Genomic DNA, 10,532 nt, shown 5'->3' with positions numbered 1-10,532 from the left:
ATTCCTTCGAACTTAATAGGATATAACATGATTACAAATATTTTTCGAGACATTGACATATCATCAGCAAGATTTCAAAGTCTCTGGAGGAGCTTTATATGGAGCTTAAATTATACGTACTTGTATAATCCTCTCAATTGTGTTTGGGCCACTTATAAACATGGGCGATGCACTTTACTTACAAACTTGTTCCTCTGTGTGAAGCATGCCATGAGTGAGGAAGCATCTCTTCTTGATGTTCACAATGCAGGTTCCACTTCTAGTTGACAAACTTTTTATTATGCATCTCTCTGCATTCAAATGGACTCGCATACAATCATATAAGATTTAGATAATCTTGGGCGAGCAAGACGAAAAATGTACTATAGTCACTTAGCCCCACCTCCACTTGCCTTGAATAACACCATTGTTGCAACTTTCAAGGTGCCAATTGGATTAATAGAAACTTTTTGTCCCCAAAAGTAAGACGAGCCAGAGACGAGAACATGGCACCGCCCTCCTGCTCGTCTGCAGGCTCGCCGGCGCCTTCCTACGAAGAAGAAGCAGCATCACCCTCTCTCTCCACACCTTCCTGGACCCCCCAACAGGACAAGCTCTTCGAATTGGCCCTTGCCGCCCACGATTTGGGCGCCCAAAACTGCTGGGACTCCATAGCCGCTGCTGTGCCTGGCCATACTGTTGTCTCCGTCAAAGCCCATTTTGACACCCTTCTTGAAGACATACAAGCCATCGAAGCTGGCCTCATTGCCCTTCCCCTCTACCCCAAACCCCACTTTCCATCAGAGCATGCCCTTGGTACCCCCCTTGCACCCCCTCCTTCGGATGTACCTCGCTCTAAAAAGGATACCGCAAGCTCCAATGGTACTGCCAATGGTCGAGCTCTCCTTTCTAAAGCGGCAGATCTTGAACGGCGCAAAGGAGTGCCTTGGACAGAAGAAGAGCACAAGTAAGTGCTTTGTGACCTCCTTTCTTTTCTGATCTTACACTCTCGGCATACATGCATTAAAATCCTTGCAAGGTTATATAAAATCCACACAAGGATATAATTTGAGCATAAATAAACATATCTCGTGTACATTCAATGTCAAATTGCCAAGATAAAAGGTATTTTCTTGCTTTTTTAAATTTCTTAGCAACAAGACTATGTTTTGTATGGCCCAAAAGTTAAGTTAGTGACAATGCAAGATGTCTCTCTTGACAAGACCGATCAAGAATATGTTATGCGTTTATAAGATACACATGGATGCTTACACAAAGCTCCAGTTTCGATAGTGTGTAGCATCTTCTACAATGGGGAGATCAAACTGTGACAACTTCTGATTGAGATCCATGGGAGTTGAGATAGGTTTGCACTCGGTCATACCAAATGCTTCCAACAATTCTTGGATATAGCGCTCCTGAGAGAGGAAGATGCCCCCTCTGTCTGCCAAACATCTAATCCAGGAAAATTTCAAACTCCTTTGCCAAGGTTGCCATAATACTGTGGATGTGCACAACATGGCTACCTGTAATCACGAGATCATCGACATAGAGGATAACAAGTGTCACTAATCCTCCTCACTGTAAATGTACAAGTCTGGGTCAGCAGAAGATCGTTGAAAGGAGTGTTGTAGGAAGAAGAAATCAATTTTCTAGTACCACGCTCGTGGGGATTGCTTTAGGCCATAGAGGGTTTTGAGAAACCTACACACCATGTCTACGAAGTCTTGATCCTTGAACCTTGGAGGGTGCTCCACATAAACCTCCTCCTCTAGATCACCATTGAGGAATGCCAAAAAACTGGCCACTCGAAAAAAGGAGCAAGGGCAAAAACAATCCAAATGGTCGCCATTCGTGTAGTCGGTGCAAAGGTCTCCTCGTAGTCTACACCAGGTTTCTGGCGAAAGCCTTTGGCAACTAGTCTTGCCTTGTGCTTATCCAAAGAGCCATCAGATTTGTACTTGGTCTTGTAGACCCATTTGACACCAATCACTTTCCGCTTGGTAGGCCGCGGAACCAACACCAAGTGTTGTTCTTCTTGATGGAATCAAGTACTCTCTGCATAGCCAACTTCCACTTAAGTTGTGAAAGTGCCTCCTCAAGTGTAAGATGATCTCTGTTTTGGATCACTGTAGACATTAAAGCATAGTTAACCTGTAGTAAAGGGTCAACCACTTAGCAAGCCGAAGGCGTTGAGATCGTCGTGTAGTATTGGCTTCTTCTACCGCGATTTGTTGTCAGCTGAGCCTCAGTCAGAGCGCCAGGATGCATGCAGGGATCAGGTTTGGGCATAGATGCCTTGCCTTGTTATCGAGGAGATGCGGCAGAGACTTGAGCTTCCCCTCCGGCTAGAGGAGCTCTATGAGGTCCTCAGGAGTTAGAGCACTCCCCAATGGTAGTTGTCTAGGGGAGGATGGTTTGACCCCAGCTTTTTCTTCGAGTACTTGGACTTGCTTGGTTTAGATCTTTGCGGCGCATTTCAGTACGTTGCACACAGGTGTAGATGCTTGACAGCATGAGTGAGGGTTTGATCTACCTCATTCCCAAGGAGGGAGGCTCCTTGGATGAGATTCGACAGTGGCGTTCCATTACCATCCTCAACTCATCCTACAAAATTCTAGCAAAGGCTCCAAGTTTGAGGATCCAACCACTACTAGAGAGCATTATACATGGGTCTCGGACATGTTTTGTCAAGGAGCGTAGTATCCTTGACAACATCTTCACTTTTTGGGAGGCATCTACTCTTGCGCGTCTCTGAGGAGAGGATTTGGTGATACTTCTTCTCGACTTTGAGAAGGCCTACGGCAGAGTTGACTGGGACTTCCTAGAGGGCACTCTACGCAGGATGGTTTCACAGATGCTTGGATCAGAGGTGTGTCAACTCTCTACAGGCGTGCGCACAATCAGGTGCTCTTGGCAGGGGGCCGAGGGGAGCGTTTCTTGCTCACGCGCTCGGTCATACAGGGTTGCCCTCTTGCTCCCTTCCTTTTCCAGTTCTATGTTGAGGCAACGAGCAAGTTCTTAACTTCTTAGCAGGTTGGCCTGCGTGGCCTTGAGCTCCCTATCAGGGCAGACAAGCTTCTTGACGCTGAGTTTGCTGACGACTCAACCTTGTACTTGGAGGGCCAAGAGGCCAATCTGCACAAGTGTGAGCAGGCTCTTGAGGTGTTTTGTAGTGCATCAGGCACACTGATCAACTGGAGAACGACAACTGCTTTCTGGGTTGGCAGTGCTCCTACACCTTCTTGGTCGCCAGGTGAGGGTTTTAGATGGATTTCCCCAGGGACTGCAGTTCGCTACTTAGGCTGTCAGGTTGGCTTGGACTCGTCTTCTGAGCAGAAGACTGCTTCCCTCCTCCTGTCCATCAGGAGGAAGTTGCTACATTGGAGTTCGGCACGGCTCTCTTTGGCAGTCAAGAGTTGTAGTGGCCAACCAGGTGCTGTTGGCTACTATGTGGTACATTACATCTTGCTGGATCTTTTCGAGCTCTTGTATCAACCAATTAGAGAGGCTGATCGAGAATTTTCTTTGGTCAAGGCACGACACCCAGTTAGCCCGGGCTAAAGTAGCTTGGCAGGTCATCACTCTACCATGTTCTCTGGGGGGTTGGGGATCATAGACCAAGCACAGCAGAGCAGAGCCCTTCTTGGGAAGTTTGTTGTCTGAGGACGACTCCTAGGGGAGGAGACCCGGAAGGAGGAGTTGCTTCAGCGACTTAAGAGCTCGAGTGCCTTATGCAGGAGCCCCTTGGAGCAGAGTTACCGGGGAACGCGTTCCCTAGGCCTTGGAACGTCGGAACGCCCTTCCCTCCCCCCCCCCCCCCCCCCCTGCAAGGCCGGAACGTCCCGGAACGTTTTGCCGTTCCGGGTGACCACTTGATACCGGAATGGTCGGCCGGCACGCCTCCGGAACGGCTTCGGAATGGCCAACTCTCAAAATGGGGAGAAATGGGCAATTTTTTGCAAATTTGTAGTGAACATTATGTGTCTTTTAGGTGTGCGAGGACTCAAAATGGACCCCCTCACACCCATTCCCTTCTCAAGCAAATCCACATGCCCTCAAGGTCTAAGGCTTAAACCTTAAGCTCTCTCGACTCTCGAGTCTCAAGCTCTCCCCCTCTCACTCTCTCAAGCTCTCTCCCTCTCACTCTTAAGCTCTCTCCCTCTCTCTCTCTCTCTCTCTCTCAAGCTCTCTCCCTCTCCCTCCTCTCGAGTCTCTCCCTCTCCCTCTCTCATCATCCATGGCCTAGGGGTCTTCAATCGAGTTTTTTGTGAGTATTAGAGTCGAAGGACTCTAATACTACTTGTATTCAAATTTCAAACATGTAGAGCTAAAAATTGCATTATTTGGGTGTTTTTTATGCCTCCCGTTCCACGTCGTTCCCGTTCCGAACCCCTGGCCGGTCCCCCGTTCCGCGGGGGTTTCAGTCGCCGTTCCCGTTCCGCGTTCCGGGTAACTATGCCTTGGAGCCCTTCCATCAGGTGGATCTTTACAGAGATCCGCAGAGCTGGTTTGAGCAGGAGACTGGAGGATCGAATCGCTCTTGGGAGCAACTGCGGTGTGACCGGGAGCAGCACGAGCCCACTTGCAAGGAGGAGCGCTTGAGAGCTCCTTGTTTGGAACCCCATGGTTAGCACTCAGAGAGGCCACTTGGTTGATAGTAGGCCTCATGTTTCTTGGGGTCCCATGGTAGAGGTTCTAGTGTTCACTCTAAACGATTGGCTTCAATTTTGAGGTTTGCCAGAGGAGGTACAGAGCATCCAGCTACATGGCATGAGAGGGCAGAGCATGTGCCAGGACTTCACAGAGGCTCTATTAGCTAAGTGGCTCACTCCTCTAGAGACAGCAGCTCCCCGATGGATGGGGGTCTTCACGCCACTGGAGGTCCTGTTTACGCTTGCTCAGAGTCCATACCCTCCATGTTCTTCGAGATCCAAGCCGAGGGTCAACTACATAGAGTCTCAGTAGAGGGTCTTCAATTTGCAGAGTGCTGTTTTCGGAGGATTCGAGTAGTAGGCCTTGTGTCATAGATCTTGACTCAGTAGATCTTGAGATAGGCCACTAGAGGCTTTGGGCTTGGGAGAGCACCCTCTAGCACGAGTGCAGTGAGATCCTGGAGAGTGGTTTTGGAGAGACCCCTTCTCTTCAGCCGACCACCCTGGGATCCTTTTCTTTCAATATACTGTTCGGCTGGGGCATCGCTTACTGGCAACACGGAGAGAGACTCGTCCTGTTGCAACACTTCATTGACAGGAGGAGGGTCTCACAGCAAAGTTCTTGTCAGGCTTTTGGGTGAGGTTGTGGGACTTCAGACATCCGCAGCAAGTCACTTTGTTTGAGTGGCTAGTTGCACACATAGCTACATTAGTGGGGAGCTGGCTAGTACATAGTGGCCTTTTGGCAGCATGTGCAGCTTGTGACCATCCTTTGGAGAGTCAGCGTCACTGTCTGTGGGACTGTCCCATGGCACAACAGGTTTGGCTTCGGGTTCTTTGGGTGATGCCAGCTCTTTCCACACCGTGAGAATACACTTGGGGTGTAGCTGCTTGGTCCACCCTCACGAGCCCTGCGCTACAGTTTGAGCTATCTTCCACCAATAGGATGATAGTGATCCATGGGGGTCAACCTGCACTCCAACTTGCTACAGAGCTTACCCCCCAAGAGTGGTGCAGTAAGAGGATGATAGTGATCCAGGGGGGTCGACCTGCACTCCAGCCTGCTACAGAGCTTACCCCCCAAGAGTGGTTTGTTGGAAGCTCGTCTGTGGCGTGACACTCGTTCATTTGGCGGGCCGCATCTTCGGCTGGAGTTGATCCATACTCTCAGGGGACAATTCAAGAGACTTGAGGGCAGCTCCGATCGCATGCGGGAGCGCAGAGAGACGTTCTTGCGACTCTGGTGCCTTGGGCCTTTCTTCACCATGGTCCAGGGCGAGCCTAGATGGCACTACCGTCCACCTGTGTGGCTTCTCTCTCCTCCCAATGATGGCTAAATCAAGAGATGGGAGGAACGAAACGGCCCAGCGTAGTTCCGTGCCTAGAGGTATTGGTCCCAAAACCTGGCGTCCCTTTCGGTATTTCTTTATTATCAAATCTTGAGAACAGTACAACTCTCGTAGGTGACCTCCGCTCTCAGACTCTGCGTCCAGATGCTCTGAAGAGTGAGGCCCTTAGGGCTCTTTTATGCTTACAAGGGATACCAAAAACAGAGCCCCAAAAGCAGTAAACTCAAAAGCAAGGAGTTTCCAAAAGCAACTAGGTCCAAAAAGTGAAAAAAGCAGTCAGCGCAATTTACGGAAATTCCATACAGCTGTCAACACAAAAAGCAGGACTGTCCGTACAGTCTGCCACTTCAGCGGACAATGTGGAGGGCTGTCCGTACAGCTGCCGCGTCAGCACCTGTGTTGCCTGCCACGTCAGCTTGCCACCTCATCTGCCAGGGGTGGTCCTGCCACGTCATCACTTTGTGACATTGTCACCAGCGTGTGACTACTATCTATCCTTTTTGTTGATTTCTTTCTTATTATCTATTTACTTTCACTTTTTGGAAACACCCCTCGGGAAATCTAACTGCCCTGCATTGCATAGCTAGTGTGGAACTGTCCAGAGGGAGTCCAGGCCTGAGGGCAAGAGAGCACTAAGGTTGGACAAGGACTATGGTTAGCCAAGTGGGGTCATTGACTAGCCAAAGTGGAATCCTTTGCTACAGAGGCTACATTTCAGTTTTGGATGTGGCCGCAGTGTACAAAGAGGGTCGGATGACCTAGAAAGATACAATGGCAGCATCTCCTAAAATTTAGGGAACTGCTATTTTGGGACCTGAAAATGTCTTCGCGTCATTACGTGCAGTTTGACATGGGGATCATTTTGTTACTCTGTGGCCAAGTCAACAGAGGCTGCAGGTGAGATATTTTTAGACCCGAGGGTCTAAAGCGGGAAAATGCACAAATGAGTGACACTTGGCACTCTGAGGCCAGTTTACTACTTATAGAGAAGGCAAAAACGTGATTTATAGCTGGGAGGCTCATTTTGCAAGTCTCTGTCACAGGTTAAGAGCTATGGAGTGCTTGCTTTCCCTCTTATGCACAGTGCGGTGCCAGGAGTGATGCCCTGCACGCTACGCACTGCCCTCTCTCTCCCCTTTGGCAGTATGTTATGCCCCTCTAGTGGGCTCTTCATTTGACCAATGTACAGTTGTGTGGGTTCATGCGCGATTGCCGAGGCAAGAGCCTCTTGCACAGGTACTGGATTAGCTAGCGGCTAATCCCCCCGCAGGTACAGGTGAATTCGGAGAGGTTTCACGCCAGAAATCTCGTCCGATTCAAAGGGCAAGTAGCCCTACAGGTGCGGGAGCTCGAGGACTTGCTAGGGATGCGACCGGCACGCGAAACGGAGCCCGAAACAGTGAATTACAGCCTGCTGTGTATTTTTGCAGGTTTAGGGTTTTGGCCCTAAACGGACCCTAATACCCCCAGGAGGTTCGGGGACGCAAGGGGACCGCTGTACAGGCGATCTGGAGCATTTTCAGGGCTGAAAACAGAGAATTCAGCGTGCTGCAGATTCTCGCCAGGTTTTGCAAAGTGCCCGTATGCGTCGGGAAAGTCAGTCAATGCGTGGGAATACTGACCGTGAAGGGTTCTAGTACAGTTATGCTGCCGAAATCGAGCTGGAACAGTGGAAATTCAGCCGAGTTTGTGCGGGGCAGCTTGTAGGAACCACAGCGTTTATTCCCTCTTTTGAACAATAAAGAAATACCGAAAGGGGCGCCTAAGTTAGGGGCCAATATGGTGTCTGTCTACTCATACAGGTGCAATCTAGCAGCCTGTATCCCTCTCCCCTTTGTTGTGTCTTGAAAGTACAGGTAAAATAGACGACTAATAATGGGTGAAAGCTAAATCAAGGTTTAAAGTAAAGTCTACCGCCCTTTTTGGATTGAACAGGCCGGTTTCATGGTTCCATCGACGGGATTAAATCACTTTTTCCCATAGAAGTGAGCCTTGGGCAGTTTTCGGCTTGAAGACACAGGGGATCATAGACGAGACACAGGGAATTGTAATTATGGCTGACAGACCAGATGATGTGACTGAAGAGGTTTCCTCTTCACAGGGTCAACAGACACATGAAGTGGGTGAGTCGTCAAGACCACCACAGACTGATGATGATATATTCAGGACCCAGTTGGCTACTGCTGTGGCTATGTTCACACAAGTAGTGCAGAATCCGAGGTTTTTAGCCTTTCTGCAACCTCCGGTTCCGTCTCAGCAAGTTGGGTCACTGGATCATATTCAAAAGCCTGTTAAGGCTCGAGCATAGGTGATTCATACCGCACAGTCAATGGAAACACCTGTACACTTGACGGAGAACATGCAGTCTCCACAACGTATGCCTAAGGTGCAAGAACAGGTGGCTGAGATGCCAGTTTTTCAAGCTGTACCAATTCAGCCCGCCACCTTTCAGCAGCCTATAGCTGGTTCTAATGTGCAGGGAAGCAACTTACAGGCTATGCAACAAGTCTTCCCACCACCTTCAGTACACCCTGGCTATTTTGGAGGTGGATCGGTATTCCAGAGCATGGCTGGTCATGCACCTGGAAATCAGTTTTATACGCCAGGAACAGTGTTTGCGGGTGCTCAAACGATGATGCCTAACCCCATGTACAGTGTCATGGGTATGCAACCAGGGTTTCAAAGCACTCAGGGACAATTTGGGATGCCACAAGCAAATTTTGGTATGGCTGGAATTACAAATCAGCAGCCAAATATGGCATTTCCAGGTCAAGTTAATAGCGGCCAAGGAACACAGATGAACCTTAATAGTGTTCCCATGTTTCAGTCACTTCCATATGACAATTTAACGCCGCTGGAGAGGCCAACTCCGTACAAAGAAGGTGGCAAAGGAGTGTCATTCACGACCTTTACAGGGTTTGATGACAGGAAGAAGGCTCTTTCATTCCTCCAGCAGTTTGATAAGGCCTATGCAGGGGGAAACTTTACAGAGGCTTCAAAGGTCCGCAAGGCAGCCACTTTCTTGACAGGGAATGCGGGACAATGGTGGACAACTTTATTGCTTCAAGGGCAAGCTCCGTCCACATGGATTTACTTCAAGCAGATTTTTGCAGCAGCATGGTTATCTGATGATTTCGAAGCAGATGTCATGACAGAATGGCACCAGCTTAATGCTGCCACTTGCAGAAATCTGGATGATTACAATCGGAAGTTTTGGAAAGCTCTACTTCCAGTAACTTCCTATAGGTTTGTGCCATTGACAGAACAGATAGAAAAATACTGTTGTGGCCTACCCAAAGGATTGAGAAAATACTGCACGAAGACCAAAGTCACTACTTTGACGCAGCTCATCGAGGTAGCAAACACTGGCAATGGTTTGCTCAAGGGAGAAGATTGTGAATTTAACACTGGCGTCAAGGCAGGATCAGGCAATAAAAATTCAGCCAAGAAGCACGTTCCCAATGAGGCTCCTAAAGGGACTCAGGAGTCAGCCAACGCAGGGAAAGACAAAGCTACGGCTGAATCAGAAAAAGGACCAGCAAAGAAATGGAAAAGACGTTTTCCTCGCAAGTCAGAAGAGCAAAAGAAGGTCCTGAGGACAAAGAACAAATGTTTTATATGTGAGCAGCCTGGCCACATCGCTTACAACTGTCCTACAAAGAAAAGGCCAGCTGATTCTGAAGACAAGGAAGACAAGAAAGGAAAGAAGCCCATGGCTGGTCTAGTGCCAGATATGGTGGGCGACAAGCCAAATTCAGATGCAAGTGAGCTTTGCAGAGCATGGGGAAAGGTTAGGGATCAAACAGTGCTTATCTTCTTTGATCCAGGTGCCAAAGCCAACTTCATTTCCCCAGAATTGGCTTCAAAGTTGGGAATCAGACCTGAAGAGATGGGGTATACAGCAGAGGCAGGTTTGGCATGTCCTGGCCATACAGAGGCTGTGACACCCATCATTGGAAAGTTGCGTCTACATATCCAGTCCTATGTAGATGCTGAAGAATTTTACATCATGCCACTGGACGGATGTGATGTGTTGTTAGGTATTCCTTGGTTGTTTCGTGTACAGGGAATCATGGATGCCTACAACAAAAAGATCACTGTACAGAGCAGGGGAAAGACTCACATTCTGGATGTAAAGCTTAAAGGGGAGTCTATTCCTACTGTATCAGCTTCTGCTATTACTTCTGTAATGAAAAAGCATCTTTCTGCGTACTTGGTTTTTGCACGTGAAGTGTCAGATTGTGATGAATCAAATTTATCTGTGCTAGATAAAGAAAGGTCAATGTTTTTACAACAGTATAGTGACTGTTTTTCCGATTCATTACCGTCTCAATTACCGCCAGAGAGACCCGAGGACCATGCGATAGATTTGGTGCCAGGCTGTAGCCCACCAAATAAGCCTCCGTACAGGGTTAGTGCGGCTCAGCAGAAAGAGATAATGGGCCAAGTACAGGAGCTGTTAGAAAAAGGGCTGATTCAGCCCAGTTCATCTCCATTCTGTTCTCCAATATTGTTGGTGCAGAAAAAAGATGGCTCATGGCGTATGTGC

At 48.7% G+C, this 10,532-nt stretch overlaps 1 protein-coding gene across 1 annotated transcript in view; it reads left to right on the top strand.

The window, feature by feature from the left end:
• Positions 1–241: 241 nt before the first annotated feature.
• Positions 242–10,532, top strand: part of LOC147442139 (transcription factor SRM1-like) — a 29,949-nt gene continuing 19,658 nt past the window's right edge. The window contains exon 1 of the mRNA XM_086528429.1: positions 242–946. Within this exon, the coding sequence (XP_086384555.1) occupies positions 486–946 (461 nt within the window). The 5' untranslated portion in view covers positions 242–485. The remainder of the gene's footprint in view (positions 947–10,532) is intronic.

Source organism: Adiantum capillus-veneris, chromosome 14, assembly GCF_014529385.1.
Source record: "Adiantum capillus-veneris isolate H3 chromosome 14, ASM1452938v2, whole genome shotgun sequence".
Classification (NCBI taxonomy): domain Eukaryota; kingdom Viridiplantae; phylum Streptophyta; class Polypodiopsida; order Polypodiales; family Pteridaceae; genus Adiantum; species Adiantum capillus-veneris.
The sequence above is the reverse complement of the archived record's forward strand: the minus strand, read 5'-3'. Positions and strand labels throughout refer to the sequence as shown.